The following is a 19410-nucleotide window of genomic DNA, read 5'->3' as shown; positions in this document are numbered from 1 at the left end:
TAGTCAAAAAAGTCATAGTATAGTATGTCGTCCAAAATCAGTCAAAAAAGTCATAGTATACTATGTCGTCCAAAATCACCAAAAAAAGTCATAGTATAGTATGTCGTCCAAAATCAGTCAAAAAAGTCACAGTATAGTATGTCGTCCAAAATCATTAAAAAAAGTCATAGTATTGTATGTCGTCCAAAATTAGTCAAAAAAGTCATAGTATAGTATGTCGTCCAAAATCATCTAAAAAAGTCATAGTATTGTATGTCGTCCAAAATCAGTCAAAAAAGTCATAGTATAGTATGTCGTCCAAAATCATCTAAAAAAAGTCATAGTATAGTATGTCGTCCAAAATCATCTAAAAAAAGTCATAGTATAGTATGTTGTCCAAAATCACTTAAAAAAAGGCATAGTATGTTATGTCGTCCAAAATCACCAAAAAAGTCATAGTATAGTATGTCGTCCAAAATCATCTAAAAAAGTCATAGTATAGTATGTCATCCAAAATCATCTAAAAAAAGTCATAGTATAGTATGTCGTCCAAAATCAGTCAAAAAAGTCATAGTATAGTATGTCGTCCAAAATCATCTAAAAAAAGTCATAGTATTGTATGTCGTCCAAAATCAGTCAAAAAAGTCATAGTATAGTATGTCTTCCAAAATCATCTAAAAAAAGTCATAGTATAATAGTATGTCGTCCAAAATCATCTAAAAAAAGTCATAGTATTGTATGTCGTCCAAAAAAGTCATAGTATAGTATGTCGTCCAAAATCACCAAAAACGTCATAGTAAAGTATGTCGTTCAAAATCACCAAAAAAGTCATAGTATAGTATGTCGTCCAAAATCAGTCAAAAAAGTCATAGTATAGTATGTCGTCCGAAATAACTTCACAAAAGTCATAGTATAGTATGTCGTCCAAAATAACTTAACAAAAGTCATAATATAGTATGTCGTCCAAAATCACCAAAAAGAGTCATGGTATAGTATGTCGTCCAAAATCACCTAAAAAAGTCATAGTATAGTATGTCGTCCAAAATCAGTCAAAAAAGTCATAGTATTGTATGTCGTCCAAAATTAGTCAAAAAAGTCATAGTATAGTATGTCGTCCAAAATCATCTAAAAAAAGTCATAGTATAGTATGTCGTCCAAAATCATCTAAAAAAAGTCATAGTATTGTATGTCGTCCAAAATCAGTCAAAAAAGTCATAGTATAGTATGTTGTCCAAAATCACTTAAAAAAAGGCATAGTATGTTATGTCGTCCAAAATCACCAAAAAAGGCATAGTATGTTATGTCGTCCAAAATCACCAAAAAAGTCATAGTATAGTATGTCGTCCAAAATCACCTAAAAAAGGTCATAGTATAGTATGTCGTCCAAAATCAGTCAAAAAAAGGCATAGTACTGTATAGTATGTCGTCCAAAATCACCCAAAAAGTCATAGTATAGTTTGTCGTCCAAAATCACTTAAAAAAAGGCATAGTATGTTATGTCGTCCAAAATCAGTCAAAAAAGTCATAGTATAGTATGTCGTCCAAAATCATCTAAAAAAGTCATAGTATAGTATGTCGTCCAAAATCATCTAAAAAAGTCATAGTAAAGTATGTCATCCAAAATCATCTAAAAAAAGTCATAGTATAGTATGTCGTCCAAAATCAGTCAAAAAAGTCATAGTATAGTATGTCGTCCAAAATCACTTAAAAAAAGTCATAGTATAGTATGTCGTCCAAAATCACTTAAAAAAAGTCATAGTATAGTATGTCTTCCAAAATCATCTAAAAAAAGTCATAGTATAATAGTATGTCGTCCAAAATCATCTAAAAAAAGGCATAGTATTGTATGTCGTCCAAAAAAGTCATAGTATAGTATGTCGTCCAAAATCACCAAAAACGTCATAGTAAAGTATGTCGTTCAAAATCACCAAAAAAGTCATAGTATAGTATGTCGTCCAAAATCAGTCAAAAAAGTCATAGTATAGTATGTCGTCCGAAATAACTTAACAAAAGTCATAGTATAGTATGTCGTCCAAAATAACTTAACAAAAGTCATAATATAGTATGTCGTCCAAAATCACCAAAAAAAGTCATGGTATAGTATGTCGTCCAAAATCACCTAAAAAAAGTCATAGTATAGTATGTCGTCCAAAATCAGTCAAAAAAGTCATAGTATAGTATGTTGTCCAAAATCACCTAAAAAAAGTCATAGTATAGTATGTCGTCCAAAATCAGTCAAAAAAGTCATAGTATAGTATGTCGTCCAAAATCACCTAAAAAAAGTCATAGTATAGTATGTCGTCCAAAATAACTTAACAAAAGTCATAGTATAGTATGTCGTCCAAAATAACTTAACAAAAGTCATAGTATAGTATGTCTTCCAAAATCACTTAAAAAAAGTCATAGTATAGTTATGTCGTCCAAAATAACTTAACAAAAGTCATAGTATAGTATGTCGTCCAAAATCAGTCAAAAAAGTCATAGTATTGTATGTCGTCCAAAATTAGTCAAAAAAGTCATAGTATAGTATGTCGTCCAAAATCAGTCAAAAAAGTCATAGTATACTATGTCGTCCAAAATCACCAAAAAAAGTCATAGTATAGTATGTCGTCCAAAATCAGTCAAAAAAGTCACAGTATAGTATGTCGTCCAAAATCATTAAAAAAAGTCATAGTATTGTATGTCGTCCAAAATTAGTCAAAAAAGTCATAGTATAGTATGTCGTCCAAAATCATCTAAAAAAGTCATAGTATTGTATGTCGTCCAAAATCAGTCAAAAAAGTCATAGTATAGTATGTCGTCCAAAATCATCTAAAAAAAGTCATAGTATAGTATGTCGTCCAAAATCATCTAAAAAAAGTCATAGTATAGTATGTTGTCCAAAATCACTTAAAAAAAGGCATAGTATGTTATGTCGTCCAAAATCACCAAAAAAGTCATAGTATAGTATGTCGTCCAAAATCATCTAAAAAAGTCATAGTATAGTATGTCATCCAAAATCATCTAAAAAAAGTCATAGTATAGTATGTCGTCCAAAATCAGTCAAAAAAGTCATAGTATAGTATGTCGTCCAAAATCATCTAAAAAAAGTCATAGTATTGTATGTCGTCCAAAATCAGTCAAAAAAGTCATAGTATAGTATGTCGTCCAAAATCATCTAAAAAAAGTCATAGTATTGTATGTCGTCCAAAATCAGTCAAAAAAGTCATAGTATAGTATGTCTTCCAAAATCATCTAAAAAAAGTCATAGTATAATAGTATGTCGTCCAAAATCATCTAAAAAAAGTCATAGTATTGTATGTCGTCCAAAAAAGTCATAGTATAGTATGTCGTCCAAAATCACCAAAAACGTCATAGTAAAGTATGTCGTTCAAAATCACCAAAAAAGTCATAGTATAGTATGTCGTCCAAAATCAGTCAAAAAAGTCATAGTATAGTATGTCGTCCGAAATAACTTCACAAAAGTCATAGTATAGTATGTCGTCCAAAATAACTTAACAAAAGTCATAATATAGTATGTCGTCCAAAATCACCAAAAAGAGTCATGGTATAGTATGTCGTCCAAAATCACCTAAAAAAGTCATAGTATAGTATGTCGTCCAAAATCAGTCAAAAAAGTCATAGTATTGTATGTCGTCCAAAATTAGTCAAAAAAGTCATAGTATAGTATGTCGTCCAAAATCATCTAAAAAAAGTCATAGTATAGTATGTCGTCCAAAATCATCTAAAAAAAGTCATAGTATTGTATGTCGTCCAAAATCAGTCAAAAAAGTCATAGTATAGTATGTTGTCCAAAATCACTTAAAAAAAGGCATAGTATGTTATGTCGTCCAAAATCACCAAAAAAGGCATAGTATGTTATGTCGTCCAAAATCACCAAAAAAGTCATAGTATAGTATGTCGTCCAAAATCACCTAAAAAAGGTCATAGTATAGTATGTCGTCCAAAATCACCTAAAAAAGGTCATAGTACTGTATAGTATGTCGTCCAAAATCAGTCAAAAAAAGGCATAGTACTGTATAGTATGTCGTCCAAAATCACCCAAAAAGTCATAGTATAGTTTGTCGTCCAAAATCACTTAAAAAAAGGCATAGTATGTTATGTCGTCCAAAATCAGTCAAAAAAGTCATAGTATAGTATGTCGTCCAAAATCATCTAAAAAAGTCATAGTATAGTATGTCGTCCAAAATCATCTAAAAAAGTCATAGTAAAGTATGTCATCCAAAATCATCTAAAAAAAGTCATAGTATAGTATGTCGTCCAAAATCAGTCAAAAAAGTCATAGTATAGTATGTCGTCCAAAATCACTTAAAAAAAGTCATAGTATAGTATGTCGTCCAAAATCACTTAAAAAAAGTCATAGTATAGTATGTCTTCCAAAATCACTTAAAAAAAGTCATAGTATAGTATGTCGTCCAAAATCACCAAAAAAGTCATCGTATAGTATTTCGTCCAAAATCACCTAAAAAAGGTCATAGTATAGTATGTCGTCCAAAAATCAGTCAAAAAAGTCATAATATAGTATGTTGTCCAAAATCATCTAAAAAAAGTCATAGTATAGTATGTTGTCCAAAATCACTTAAAAAAAGGCATAGTATGTTATGTCGTCCAAAATCACCAAAAAAGTCATAGTATAGTATGTCGTCCAAAATCATCTAAAAAAGTCATAGTATAGTATGTCATCCAAAATCATCTAAAAAAAGTCATAGTATAGTATGTCGTCCAAAATCAGTCAAAAAAGTCATAGTATAGTATGTCGTCCAAAATCATCTAAAAAAAGTCATAGTATAGTATGTCGTCCAAAATCACCAAAAAAGTCAAAGTATAGTATTTCGTCCAAAATCACCTAAAAAAGGTCATAGTATAGTATGTCGTCCAAAAATCAGTCAAAAAAGTCATAGCATAGTATGTCGTCCAAAATCAGTCAAAAGTCATAGTATAGTATGTCGTCCAAAATCAGTCAAAAAAGTTGTAGCATAGTATGTCGTCACAAGACTGTGACAGAGACAGAGGTAGAGATGATGACCACATTTTACAATCCTATTTTCAATACTACCAGTCAAAGCCCTCCTAAATAATTAATGTTCAGAGCAGTCCTGTGGTTGTGGACCAGAACCTGTCGACTGTTGGACTGGGACAACCCCGCGGTTGTGGAACCTACCTTGCCATCTTGCAGGTTCTAACTGCCGAATTTAAAATAATAATAGATGAGAAACTTAAGAAACACCAAGAAATTCACTTTAAGATCATCAGCACAAATAGCTCAGTCCATCAGAAGATGGCTTGTGTCTGAGGTTATGAGGTAAACTTCAACTGAACTTCTGTCAACTGAACTCAAGATTATAAGCAGACAGCAATCTTAGACGAAGGCGACCTTTGTGGTGTGGTGGCTTTATTCCAAACCATAAGGTTGTGTCTCAAGAGTGAGGTGGCAGGTTCAGTTCCTCACCCTGCAGTTGTTCACTGGATCAGAACCAAACCTAACCTCTTGCTGACTGACACAACCACACAGCACGCCAGGTGACCAACCCCAAGTGTGTTGTACCGCACGGTGGCCAGCAGGGCTCAAGTGAGTCGTACCACCCAGTGGTCAGCAAGTGTCACCTTGCATCAGGTTGAGTCACGTAGAGTGTCAAGCTCCCTGGACTCTGCCAGGCACAGCCTTCAGCCACACCTCAAGAGTCCAGCAAGCAAAACAGTTGGCCCCCACCACCTGTCCAAGTGTCTTAATGCGGTACCTTTTGCTGCACAGTGTAATATAAAGTATTTGACCCATACCTGCCCCTCCTCTCCTAACCTCACCTCTCACTCCCTGCCCTGCCCTGCCCCACCCCTGGAACGCTGCAGAATGGAACCTGCAAGGCTGTGGAACTGAACTGGTCACATTGTAACTCACACGTTCCCATGGTTGTGAACAAAACCACTGCGCCACCATTTCCTACTGTAATTGGGACTTTCGGTCTCCTTTCAATCTTCACTTTGGATGTTGACCTTTAAAAACATCCTGGTCCTCACAAGAACTGAACCTATGAGCTTTGGACTTGACAGCAGTATTCTTGTTCACTGCACTACCTGCAACTTCTCTTCTTCGGGTTCTCTTAGAGCTTTTGACTATTTACTTTGAACATCGCACTCAAACTGTTCACCATAAGACTTGAACGCATAACCTTTGACATACAAGTCTTATTTTTCCAGCACAAGCTATTCTTACTGACCTGCAGAACAACACGTTGCTGGTATTTTTAAATTCTTATGTTGGTCTGAAGTTCTAAAGTTGGAGGAAGTTCAGTTGATTACAAGAGTTGAACTCACAACCTCAGAGATCCAAGACTACTTCTGATGGTGTGAGCCATTCATGCTGATAATGATTCTCTGACTTACTTGGTGTACTTAACTTTCTCGTCCAGGTCAGAATTTTGAGAATTCTGAGAAAAGGCACTTGGAGGGTTATCATAAGACTTGAACTGACAACCTCAGACGTACAAGCCTTGTTCTTCCAGCAGAAGCTATTCTTCTTGAGCCACAGAACAATATGTTGCTGGTATTTTTAACTTCTTTTGGTCTGAAGTTTGAAAGTAGTGCACAAGTTCAGTTGACGTATAAGTTGAACTCACAACCTCAGAGACACAAGTCATCTTCTGACATGAGCTATTTCTGCGGTTAATCAGAGGGTGAATTTCTTGGTGTTCTTGAGTTTTTAACATTCTCAGAGTCTTTCAAACATTAGCATCACTTTAATCAGCTGCTCTACTTCATCAGACCATGAAGTTGTGTTGTTCAAGTCCTCAATCACCTGTAAAGGTCATAGTATAGTCGTCCAAAATCAGTCAAAAAGGTCATATGTCGACATACGACGTATGTCGTCCAAAATCACCTGAAGAAGTCATAGTTTAGTATGTCAAAAAGTCATTGTATATTATTTGTCGCTGGACAAATAAAAGAAAAATGGCAGCTGAAATTGTTGTTATTTCAAAACATTTTTGCTAAAACAGAGAGAAAAAAACACCACCTGCTGTGATCACTTTTTTGTATTCCTCACAGCGCTCCATTAAAGCAACCTGCTCCTCTTGGCTGAAATAAGCAGCTGCTATCGCAGCTCAGGTCTACTCTTCATGTAATAACTGCGCCACCCTGTGGCTAAACATCAACAATGAAGTCATAACTTCACAAGTTCTTATTTTCAATGATTAGTAACACTATTATTGTGATTTGAAGCCGTGTCAGTCTTGACTGTACGCTCTTTATTTAGGCAGGGAAAGTAATTCGGGTAAAAGTTTTCCACAACATGCATTCACACACTCAGCTAAAATAATAATAATTATGTATCACATGCTCCCAAAACAACCAGCTGTTATAGTTTCACTTGACTAAAATAAATGTGAACCATACATGGCAGTAGAAAGAGAACGGTAGCCTATAATAGCGTATGATAATAAGTTTTGAGGTTGTTACATGCCACTTCCGCTTCCGGTCTGTCCGCCGTCATATCAATAAATGAGAAACAGAAAACGAAAAAAGGAAATTGCAAAAACCAAATTTAGGCCGTTATTTGGTTTTTGTTTTTTTCGTTTTTTTTCGTTTTTTGATGCTGAGAGCAAAATCCGTTTTTCCTTATTTGGTTCAATACAAAAAAGGAAAAGGGGGCGCTGTTTCTGTATTTTCGTGTTTTGGTTGTGGATTATACTTTAGTACCATGACCAAATTTGGTTCCTAATTCAAATTCTGTATGGACAGAAAACAAACTAATTTTGGCATATTGCTATTAACAATATTTTGACATCATTATACATTTTTGCCCAGGCCTAACTATGGTCTACCTGACTGTGTAATCTTGCTGGTCCAATGCAGGTAGTTTCATTATGACTTTGCCTGTTTACTCTAGTCCCATGGCTCTATTTACACCACTAACATTGGTAACTTGGTAATAATAATGGTGTTACTCCGAGAACTCAATATTTTCTCCGGTGGTAATTGGTACTAAAAGTGAATTAAAGCTGCAGGATGGATAGAACAATAATGTGATTAATTAATGAGGGACCTGTATGCAGAGTAATAGAAGTGGAAAGCAGTATCCTGACATCTTCACGTTCCTGATAAACCTTCTGTCGTTCTACTCCATAGAACACTTAGACATCACAATAAAAGCACGTAAAAATAAACAAGATATTAAAGTTAGAAAGTGCTTTATTCTGTACCTGGTATGAAGAGAATCTGTTACCTGTTGCATTTTCTGGAAGTAATCTTTAAGGATCTGTTATGGAATTATTGATCTCAATAGCACCAAAAATGGAACTAGTAAAAATGTGTGTAGAACCATGATGCATGCATACAGTGTGTTACCATGTGTATGCAGATGGCAGCGCAGCTGGGGAGTAGCCCACAGGTGCTGTCAGCTCCAGAGCCTGAGCCGCCTTTCTCAGCAGAATCCTGACGCCCTCATCACTCTTCAAGGTACAGAGTACAGAGAGGACTGATGTGGGACTGTAATCCACATCTTTCTACTGTCAATGTTGCCTATATAATAATAATAGTAAGAAGAAGAAGACAAAGTGGTGAACTTCCCCTTTAACCTGCTCCACCTTCTCTGCAGGACACACTGTGGTGTTTTCTGACCAGTCGGGGATGAACGCCTCTGGACACGTGATGCTGGGGACCATGGACGTTCATCATCAGTGGACCAAAGTACTGTAGCCGCAGAGCTTCTGCTGTCACATTTTTATTTCAGCTCAATTCACTTTGGTTTATGTAAAAGAGTAAGGCTGAGACCTCACTGCTTGTATCTTCAGCTCCTCCAGCAGCTGCCCAGCTATCGCAGCCTGCAGCAGCAGACAGACTGGCTGAAGGAGAGGATCAGTTTCCTGCTGGGCGGCGTTCAGGTGGTCCACCTGGAGAGGCTGGGTCCAGTTCAGCCCATCACAGAACACTACAGCACCCTCAGCACCTTCCATAAGACCCTGATGTCCCAAAATCTCCGCCTGCACCCCAGGAGCCTGCAGGGTCTCACCATGTCGCTGGAGAAGTGAGCAGTCACTGTCGTGCCTCAAAACACATTCTCGCGGTCTGTGCCCTTTCCACTTAATAAATAAAGTGTTGTTTGTGTCCATCGCAGTGACCGCTCTAAGCCCGCTCTTCATGAAATGGGACACTTTATCATCCCGACAAACTGTGACTCTCCCAAGCTGCAGGTCTTCCTCCAGAGCCATGCCCCCCAGGCCAGACAGTGCACACAACGCAGAATCCAGTGAGTCAAATGTTTTATTCCAGAGTTTGCATGTTCTTTCTGTGTGTGTGTGTGTGTATGTGTGGGTTTTCTCTGGGTTCTCTGGTTGCCTCCCACTCTCCCACATAAACATGCAAAGGTGACCTGGACACTCTTGTTGACCATAGATGGGAGTGTGACAGTGAGTGGTTGTTTTCTATTATGCTGTGGCCACCCTGTCACCCTCATGTGCAGGATAAAGTGGTAAACAATGAGTGAGTTTGACAAATTGGACAAACTCATGCTGTGAAGCTCATTTTCAGTATCTCAGCTCACTGTATTGTTTCTGTCCCATTACGTCAGCTATCAGAGCTGATTTAAGCCATGTGTTCTCTCCTGAATATAAAAATTGTGTGTGTGAAAATACAGATGCCAGAGAAAACAACAGCTGCTGTACGTCATCACAGCTGACCTCAGTGGTTCATCTTGACTTTGTGTGTGTGTCCAGGCTGCAGGTGGAGGAGGAGGCAGTGGTGAAGCAGTGTGTCCACAGTCTGTCTCTGAGGAGTCTGACTAAGGAGCCCAGCGTCAGCTCCAGTCAGATGATCATGTGCTGTAAAAGACTGTTGGACCAGCGCTCCCCCCTCATGCAGGGCCTCCATATCTGTGTCTCTCACTTCTACTCTGTCATGCAGGACGGGGACGTGTGTGTCCCCTGGGACTCGAAGAGCTGAGCCCCGTGAGAGCAGGACATAACTCAGTCCAGAGGTGGACTCTTAGATGTGAGGTCACAATTTTTCAAACTCAGAGGAAGTGCTGCATTAAAGCTGACCAGTGTGGACTCTTCCATTAAGTAGCACTTTATCTTACTAATAAGAAGTGAACGGTCAGTTGAGGACAGCAGTTGGGTTAGCTCCTCCTAGAGGTCACAAAATAATTCAAGTGTAAGAAGAGGAAGACATTGATTCCTTCCGTTGAACTGTGTATCAGTGTTTTTGTGCCTTGTAATGGACTCAAATCTTTGTTCCGGTTTGAAAAACCATTAATGTTATGTGAAGTGCACTGAGAGAGAAATAAATTACGGTTCTGTTAAATATACAATCTGTAAATGACACATTTGAGCGACAGGGCTGGAAGTTTCCCCTCCGACTGTTGATTGACCTGAACAGCCCTTCTTTTGAAGCTTTTTGTTAACATCAGAAATTAGCGCCTCATATATTTGCTCTTTTTAAAACATGTGATATAATCTGTCCTGCAAAACAAACGGTCTCTTGAAGGACAGGTTAGTTTTGACCTGCATTATAAACATGTAAAACATCAGCTGTTGCTTCCACAGCTCACCTGGCAAAGGAGACAGGAGACTTAATACAGTAAATAAAATTTATTTTCATTGTTTAGACAACACAGACTCCCTGTTCTAATGGAAATAAAAAGTCAGCCGGTCTCAGTCCTTGGAAACCACTGCAGTGTAAGTTCCTCTCTCATCAGCAAGCAAACTCCTACATTTTCATCAGCTCACGATGCCGAGGGGAAGCAGCTTTATAAATATCAGGTGTGTGTGTAGTGGGGGGCGGGTTCAGAAGAGGATCATTTGCGCTGAACTTGTGTGAAGGATGAGGACAGTTGGAAAGGCTGGACAGGTTTCTTGCGAGAGTCTGGCGACACCCTCTGGACGGCTGTGGGCAGCAGCTGGTTGCGTTTAATGATCTGCAGAGCCAGCTCGGTGTTTCCTGAGGACACACGACACAGATCACAGGCTCATCGAGAGCAACAACTTTCAAAGCAAATAGGCGGCGGCGTAAACAAATAAGGGAGACATTTACCTAAATATCAACTGAACTTCTTTCTTGCACAAAATTCAAGCACATTCAATGACCCATGTCTATTTAAGGCAATTAAAAAAAACGTTTTTTTCAAGGAGTTGAAGGACCCCATGGAAACCCTGCATGTCATTTTAACTCACAAAAACCTTTGATCAAGTGAGATGTTTACTTCCTAGCTTCAGAATGATGTAACATGAGCTTTGATTGGATGTCACTTCAACAAAATTTGACTCCCTATTCTCAAAAGCTTGAATCATGTTTCTTTCCCTCAGTATAGCCCTTATACTCCATAGTAGGAGGGATAGCTGACATCAGAAAAGACTGAAAGGGCTTGTGCAAACAAGAGTGTGAGAGTGAGTTCTGACCATTCTGTAGCTCTAAGTAAACTCCCAGCAAGATGGCTTCAGGTGGAATCTCCTTGGAGTTCACCATCGATGCAGCCTAAAGAAAATACAAAAATCACAAGTGGATGAGCACTAAATTATTTAAAAAAAAGAGAGGCTGTCAAAGTCAAACAACAATTTTGCAAGCTCAATCAACTAAAAACAAACAAACAAATCACTTCAGAGGAGAAGAAAATGCCTTCTGTTAACATAAATGCACATTTGGATGCAGACAAAACTTTGGAGCTTAAAGCCTGGGTCAAAAAATCTCTTCTGACTTCCCCCCCATAAGAAAATGTGTCACTAACCACTTTGCCACATTTGAATAATTAAAAACATCACTGTGTTTCTATGATCTGCTGGACTCATGTTGCTGTTGACTTGGTTACCTGACGCAGGCACTTGCGGGCCTTGTCATACTCGCTCCTCAAGCAGTAGGCGCTGCCAAGGTTGAAGAGCATCATGGCCCGTGCTGATGTCACACTGCTGGGGTAACACAGAGGAGTCTGCTTACCTGCTGTACACACACACACACACACACACACACACACACACACACACAGGAATAAGGAGAGAATAATGAGGACATTTTGAAGTGACATATGCAATATTTTTGTCAAACATTCCAGGTTTAAACAAAGTTAACTCACAGGACTCCACAGGCTCGTCTCCTTTGTCAGACCCTGTTGACAGAAAAAAACGTTTCAGAAATGAAATTGGAGACTACATTGGATTTTTTTGTTGTGTCAGGATTGAAACCCACAGACCTTGGTCTTGGTCACTGCTCAGCACTCCCACTGACACGTCACTGACATTCTCTGGGTTGAGATGAGCAATGGCGTCAGAGATCCTGTCCATCGAGATGAGAGCTTCAGCAGCATAGAGGTGACCCAGGAACCTGAGAACACAGCAGAGCAGGACGAAGACGATCAGCTCATTCAATGTTTCAGACCAAACCTTTAGAGTTCATAATTAAGCCTGATTAATTCACTGTAGTTCATCCAGTATGCTAAAATTATGCAACACAAGGAACACATTTTAGCCACTTTATAAGCACACTTGTGTAGTTTCTGCCACTAGGGGTCTCCAGGGTTCCCACACCTTGGTTGACATCAAATTCAAGGTCATTTCAAGGATGTTCCAACTTCCTCAATTAAAAGAACAAAGGTGCTGACACAGCTTATGGTGGAAGGGCAACTTTAAAAGCCACTTGGCCCATGATGTCTACTTTTATTTTTCAAATTCACAAACATTCAAGGACTTCAAGGACCATGGGAACTAGAGCTGAAACAATTAATCGATGAATCGATTATTCATCGATTACTAAATTAATCGACAACGTTTTTCATGATTAAAGCAACATTTATGATTGTTTAAGCTTCTTAAATGTGACTATTTTCTTAATTTCTTTGCTCTTGATAACTGCTAAATCATTAAAAGTGAATCATTTTGGTTTGTGGACAAAACAAGACATTTGAGAACATCATCATTTCCAGGTTTGATGAACACCGATCAACATTTTTTAAGGTTTTCTGATATTTTATGCACCAAATGATTCATCGATTAATCGAGAAAATAATCGACAGATTAATCGATTATGAAAATAATCGTTAGTTGCCGCTCTAATGGGAACCCTCAATCAAAAAAATAGCACAAGACCTAGTTTGAAGAAATTGTGAAGTTGCATGGAATTATTGGAAGTGTTGCTCAGGAAGAGCTTTGGCAGCAGAGCGCACAGCAAATTTTGCATGGCTTCTAAGACACCAAGAATTTATATTTTTTAGTGATAGAGAAGCCGAACATGTTTAAGAAACAGGCCTAGCACTTACTTGAGGGATCCAGACACCTTGGTCTGGTGGAGCAGTTTCTCAGCATGGTTCAGAGCCATCAGGTTGTCTCCTAGTGCCAGAGCCACATAAGCACTACAGGCCAGGATGGAGCACCTGCAAATGTATCAGCTTATATTATTACCGGCTCTCTATGAGAATCCCTGTGATCTATATGATGTCTCAGTTCACTGAGGTGGCAAGAGAAAAATACGTTTCATTACCTGAGATTTTCAATCTCCTGTTTTCTGAGAGGAGATGATGGGGCTGCAGACAAGAATTTATCAGCCTCCTGACCTTTCCCACTGCAAAATCAACAACATTCATCAGAACACACATCCACCTCTGTATCTGAGTGTCTCAATGAGATGATTAAAAAAAACAAAAAAAAGAAATTGTGGTGAGGTCTGACCTGCACGCATCACTGTTCTCGCTGCCGCTCTCTGTGCTTCCTGACTGACTGAAGCTCTTGGAAACGTCTGTCTTGGTGTCCACCTGCTGGTGTTCAGGCAGCAGCAGCAGAGCGTTCCTCAAGCAGATGGCTGCAAACTCCATACTGGCTACTGGGATTGCTGCGGACTGACCCTCACTGTACAGACACACAGAGTAAATCAACTGTCAACAAACACAGTGACACAGATATGTAAAGACACCACATATTTGCACAATGAAATGTTGTGTGCATGTTGTGTTTTTCACTTTTTGCTCAAACTTCATTTAAAATCAGTAACAAGTAACAAACCACGATACATGGGGATTAAACCCCAGCATTGATACCGACCTGTAGATGGTATTTTGGGCCGACTGTGATGCCAGAACAATCTTGCGATGGTAGCCCTGTCCGACAATAGACTGAACTATACCTTTTTTACAAGGTAAACCTTTGCTCTCCTGCTCTGAGCCCTGGAGACATGAAAAAATTGATTCAAATTTTGTTCACAAAACTACATGTATGTACAGTGGCAAAATGACAACAACAAAAAACGTCTTAAAATCTATTGAACACTGAACAAAATATGACAAAAAAGCTGGATAAACCATGACAATGAAAATACAGTGAGAGGAAAACCCCAGTAAAACAAAACAAAAACTCCTTCATTATGAAAGTTATTTGAACAGCAGGCAAACACGAGTGAAGCCCTACCCCTTTGTTGGCTGCGATGCAGCACTCAGCGAGCCGTAACCACAGCCGAGGGTTGGAGTGGTAAACCTGCACCGCCTCCATCAGACACTCAAAGGCTGCCAGTGGCCTGCCGATGTGGAGAAGCTGAATCCCACAGTTATAGAGCAGCTCGTAGCGCTTGTTGGCTAGTAGAGCACACATGGGGATGCCTGTGAACTTCTTAGCTGCAGAATATAAAGAGGTACATGTTACTGTTGGGGACCAACATCTGTAAAATGGAATAACTAGGGATCAGCAGTTTTTGCTGATGTGTACTTTTTACTCTTTGGGCATCTACTGATACCATGTACTGACCTGATATTTGTATATGCCTAGATAACAAAGCTGCAGTGTTTTTAATGATCACTGCCAATAAAATAAATTATATTCCTGACAGAAATGTAGAGAGAAAGAAGAAGAGATTTGCCTATTTACATCTGCACTGCTGCTGTTTTGGCAGTTGTGTCACTAGCTCTATGAACCATTGCTGTGTTTGTGTTAAACTGTGGCAAAATGTGCTGAACAGGTGGTTTGATACCACAGCATTTATGTTTAAAAAAAAACACACACACAAAAGTGTTGTTGTAAACACAAGCGGGCGAACTGGAGTGGATAAAAAAAAAAAAAGCATCATAATAAAATATTCCCACTGTAGAAGCCAGAATTTAGTTATTTTATTTTAGGGTTACTTTGAGTGATTAATACAGGATTACTTGTTACAGTGTAATTTGTGAACAGTTAAAAGTGGTTAACAGTTGGCCTTATGTAAATATTCTTAATATTCCTGCAAGGAAAGGAATGTGGCTTTGTGCATTAGATAAAGGGTACTGTGGACACTTTGATACCTTTGACAGCCACGACAGATAGAGGGATAGGGAAGTATGTCCTGGAAAATATTGAGCATTTTGGGTTGGTTGACGTGTCCGTTAGAAGCTGCACTATGTAAAAAGTTTTTTTGACCGTTATGTTACTGTTAAATCAATAGATCATCATTCACAACCTGGAACATCAAGGGAATATTTCTATGTGTTGTTGATCCAAGAGAGGCTTGAATATTATCATATGTGGATGGAAATGTAACCTGGATGTATGGTAAGTGGAAATAAATGTGCAAACCCTTTACATGACTCTCCCTTGCCTTGGTTATTGAGGAATTGAAACACTACCTATGAGTCAAGGCCATAGGAACGACTTTGGGTGGCTTTTAAATTTAGTTCACATTTGCCACTACACCCACTATTATAAAACACAGGTTACACTACACGAAATACATGCCACTGGTGTAAATCGGGTTAATCCTCGATCTGATGCCCAGACCAGCTCCTATCTGACACTTTAGTTCGGGTTTGGGACGTCCCTAGAAATAACCCCACATGAATAAAAGGGGTTGTCCTCTGTGGAGGAGCAAAAGGAGACGGAGACTTGATTACATGAATTAGTATCACTTGAAAGCAGATTCAGTGTTTGCTGTGACCTACTTTGGCCGTTACCGCCGTCTCCCAGCTGTGCGCAGGTGTTATCGTTCTCTTGCAGTGCCTTCTTGAAGTAAAAAATGCCTAGGTTGTGCTTCCCCATTGCAAAGTGGATGCAGCCCAGGTTGTTCCAGAACATACATCGGACACATTCTCCTGAACGTGAAAAAACAGGACACATGCACAATAATAAACTGCCACTGTCAAATTAAACCACTAGCTGTGAGACTAACAGAGAATGTCCTTGATCATGAAAGGAACAGTAGTTGTCACCTGTCTTTATGGGACCAGGATGCTCTGCAATGTTGGAGCTATTCAACAGCTTCACTGCTTTCCGGTAGTTTCCTCTCAGGTACTCAAAATTACTCTTGAGGAAAAGTGAGGGTGCGGACTGAAGAAGGGGACAGAGAACAGGTCAGACAGACAGTATGCACTGTTCTTATCATCAGGAAGACGATTACAAAAACAATGTGACAGTCATTTTAATTAGTACGATTACATGTTACATGTATGTTAGTCCAACTAAGAACAGTTAAATTTTGTCCGACTAAATATCTGACTTTTAACATGCATGTTAACGCACCGACTGTCTGAACAATGTAATGATGACTCACATTCCCCGCTGTGTTCATCACAGATTTGATCTCTCTTTTACAGGCCTTCGATGACTTCATCTGAATGTAAGCTCTCACTTTGTACTGTAAAAGAAAGAGACAGAGTCAACATAAAGAAGGCTGAAACGGAAGCAGATTCCACCAAGCGGTACATGGCGAGCTGAAGTGCACTGTACTGCTTGGTGAACCAAGGCATTAGAGTCAGCTCTTACCTGGTGCATCTTTGATTTGGCTGCCTCATTCATGGCTGTGAACTCTGCTTTCTGATTAGCACCTTCTTTGTTTGAACTGTTGTTCTGTTATCAAACACGAGAAAACAACTTTAGATAGTGGTTTCAGAACAACTACAAAAACCTACTGAAATTATTCTGTGTTGTAGCATACAGAGTGCAGCTAGTGGGAGAATTTTTTCCGACCATTTTTCTCCGATTATTCTTTTATGTCAGGTGAAACAAAATATCTGAGTTTTGGAGTAATAGTCAGAGAATGAGCAGGTAGTGTGAGATTTTCTTTCACCTCTACTGTGGTGCAGTCGGGTACTTACATCTCCTTTGCCGTTCTTGTTGCTCCCTTGTACAGAGAGTTTATCCAGCACAGCCAGCAGGTGGAGGGCCTTCTCTGGCTGGAAGGTGAGCAGGTACAAATCCACCAGCAGGAAACAGACGGCCTGAGCAAACTTTTCTTTGAGGACAAATAACACAATGACTGCATGCTAAACCCAAGACTGACATATGATGACCAAGAAAACTGAGACCTGCACTATGAAGCAATCTAAACATTTACTACTTTTGACATTGATGATGATTTGCCAATCACACAAACAGCAGACTTTTGTAAATCCATTCACTTGAACACAACATACCAAACGGTTCCAGGAACTGGTACAGCTTCTCTCCTATGGAGATGGCTTCAGAGTACTGTCTCATATGATAGTGGATGATGGCTTGATTATAGTACAGCAAACTGTTTTCAACATCATCCAGCCCGTCCACTTCTTCTGCTGATGTGTGAACCTGGAAGATAAAGACATTATGTGTGATGTCATCATGCAGGAGCAACCTCTTGTGTAGGAGTAGAGCAAGACCTCGCTACCGATTTGCTGAATCATTTCCAAGAACTAATGCTACAAATTTGGATCTCTCTCTAACCTGCAAATTCAAACCACAAAAACCCATTCGAGTACAAAATATATAGCATAGAAGCACATCACGGAGCTTGACCCTTTCTATGCCTTTTTTGCTCATCAAAGGGAGACAGTAATGTTGTTTTGCATTGACAATGGAGGACACAATCAAAACGATACCACAGCATCTGAAAAGCATTGGAACTATTTCTGGTTTGACACCATAGATGGCAAAGTAACAAACAAATCTGCAGACATGGATGTTAGGCTGTGGCAATTTGAGAGAATCATGGAATCATCAAGTCTTGTCCAATCATTATTGGATCAAACAAAGATCTAACAATGTTCAATTGGAAATTATTTAAAATGAAAGCATGAGAAAAACAACCAATTTCTATCAGTTACCTGGTTCTTCATTGTTATTAGTGTCTGCTTCAGAGTCCCTGTGGTAGACTGACCACTTTTGTAAAAATCTACCACAGCCTTGTTCAAGGCGATCTTGTAGTCTTCTTTGTTGAGCTCCTGCAGTGCTTGAAGGTGCTTGAGAGACTCGTCATATTTCCCAGTCTGTGAGGAACAAAAAAACTTAGTTTCACAATATAAATCTGGATTTTAAACAAAACAATCATTTTAACAGTGTGTTTGCACAATGCATAAACATAGATATTCAAGTCTTCCTGCAAAAAACAGCCATGAATGTTAGTAGAGAAAGGACAGAATATACCGAAAACGCTTCATATGCAGTGGCAGCCATTTGCTTCTCTTGGTCTGTCACTCCAGGGGATGATGAGCTGTCATGCTTCCCCTCATTTTGTTCTTAATTACAAAAAAGACAGCAAATATCAAAATTATAAAACATTCATCTTCAACATGGTATTTTGTATAAATGTGGATGAGCAGTGGATGACAGACTATGATGACAGAATCTACAATCAGTGGCCAATTTATTAAGAACATGACACAACACATACTCCTTTTACTCTCAAACCAGTTTGAGTCACTGTATTTTGCTTTGTGACTTCCTGCTGGAACGAGCCATTGAAAGATCGTTAACTGTGGCCATAAAGACATGAATATGGTCTGCAACAGTATTCCTCAAGATGGTAAATACACTCTAGCTAACAAAACTTAATTTACTTACTCTAGCTAACAAAACTTTAATTTACTTAATTTGAAAATGTATCAGTGTACTTTACAGTGCTCATTGTTAAATGTTTAAATACATTTATATATTTAATGATCCTTGCTCAATTCCTAAACATATACACTAATTGACATGTTCTAAGTATTACGTATATGCACTAAATCATAACGCCACTAGCATACTATTACGATGTTCTGGGTCTCTGCTGAGGAGAATTTTCTCTCAACTTTAAATAATGCCTCTAAATCAAAGTGATGTTTGAGATTGTATGAGGGGCAGGACACGCAACCCAGCTACGCTAACCTTAACTGAAACAGGCGCTGAGAAGAAGGGAGACAGAAGAGCACAGCACCATCTGGTGACCACATTAACGTCACAATGCCGAGTCGATGCAACGACATAAACCACGTATTTATCTGATGAACGTCACTGAACAGCACATGTTTTGGTTGGAGCTAGTTCTAAATGACCCTAGCTTGCTACACAGCTAGCGTTAGCATACACTCACCTGCAGTTTCTGCCATGTCTGGCTCCTTCTTGAGGACAGTTATGAACCAAGTATTTACACTTAAGGTTTAAATTCAAGTGAACTCCGTTGGCGGGCAGTAGAAATGTTGAAAAATATAGAGAGAAAGGTAAATTTTCAGTGTTACACACAGTAGACGATCCTTGGTCCGCTCTAAAC

General features: G+C 38.8%; 2 protein-coding genes across 4 annotated transcripts in view; one reads left to right on the top strand and one right to left on the bottom strand.

Moving 5' to 3' along the window:
* The window catches only part of tcaim (T cell activation inhibitor, mitochondrial), a 25746-nt gene extending 14007 nt beyond the window's left edge, over positions 1–11739 (top strand). For both annotated transcript variants that reach the window (XM_058647982.1, XM_058647981.1), the window contains exons 7-11: positions 8333–8430; positions 8570–8661; positions 8766–8998; positions 9089–9220; positions 9687–11739. In XM_058647982.1, coding sequence (XP_058503965.1) covers positions 8333–8430; positions 8570–8661; positions 8766–8998; positions 9089–9220; positions 9687–9912 — 781 coding nt within the window. In that variant the 3' untranslated portion in view covers positions 9913–11739. The remainder of the gene's footprint in view (positions 1–8332; positions 8431–8569; positions 8662–8765; positions 8999–9088; positions 9221–9686) is intronic.
* On the bottom strand, positions 10545–19410 carry cnot10 (CCR4-NOT transcription complex, subunit 10). 2 transcript variants are annotated; one of them, XM_058647980.1, is made up of 19 exons: positions 19234–19410; positions 18306–18397; positions 17987–18148; positions 17321–17471; positions 17003–17139; positions 16671–16754; positions 16459–16542; positions 16118–16235; positions 15851–16000; positions 14355–14557; positions 13992–14113; positions 13623–13799; positions 13435–13515; positions 13214–13327; positions 12152–12282; positions 12035–12067; positions 11774–11898; positions 11367–11442; positions 10545–10908 (listed from the first exon to the last, which is right to left on the bottom strand). In XM_058647980.1, the coding sequence occupies exons 1-19, from the start codon at positions 19247–19249 to the stop codon at positions 10766–10768; spliced, it is 2199 nt and encodes a 732-aa protein (XP_058503963.1). In that variant the 5' UTR covers positions 19250–19410; the 3' UTR covers positions 10545–10765. The 2 variants fall into 2 exon arrangements, with proteins under 2 accessions (XP_058503963.1, XP_058503962.1); XM_058647979.1 differs by having other exon boundaries at positions 11774–11901; positions 19234–19409.

This window comes from Solea solea, chromosome 13 (genome assembly GCF_958295425.1).
Source record: "Solea solea chromosome 13, fSolSol10.1, whole genome shotgun sequence".
Classification (NCBI taxonomy): Eukaryota; Metazoa; Chordata; class Actinopteri; order Pleuronectiformes; family Soleidae; genus Solea; species Solea solea.
Note: the sequence above shows the minus strand (reverse complement) of the source record. Positions and strands in the feature narration are given on the sequence as shown.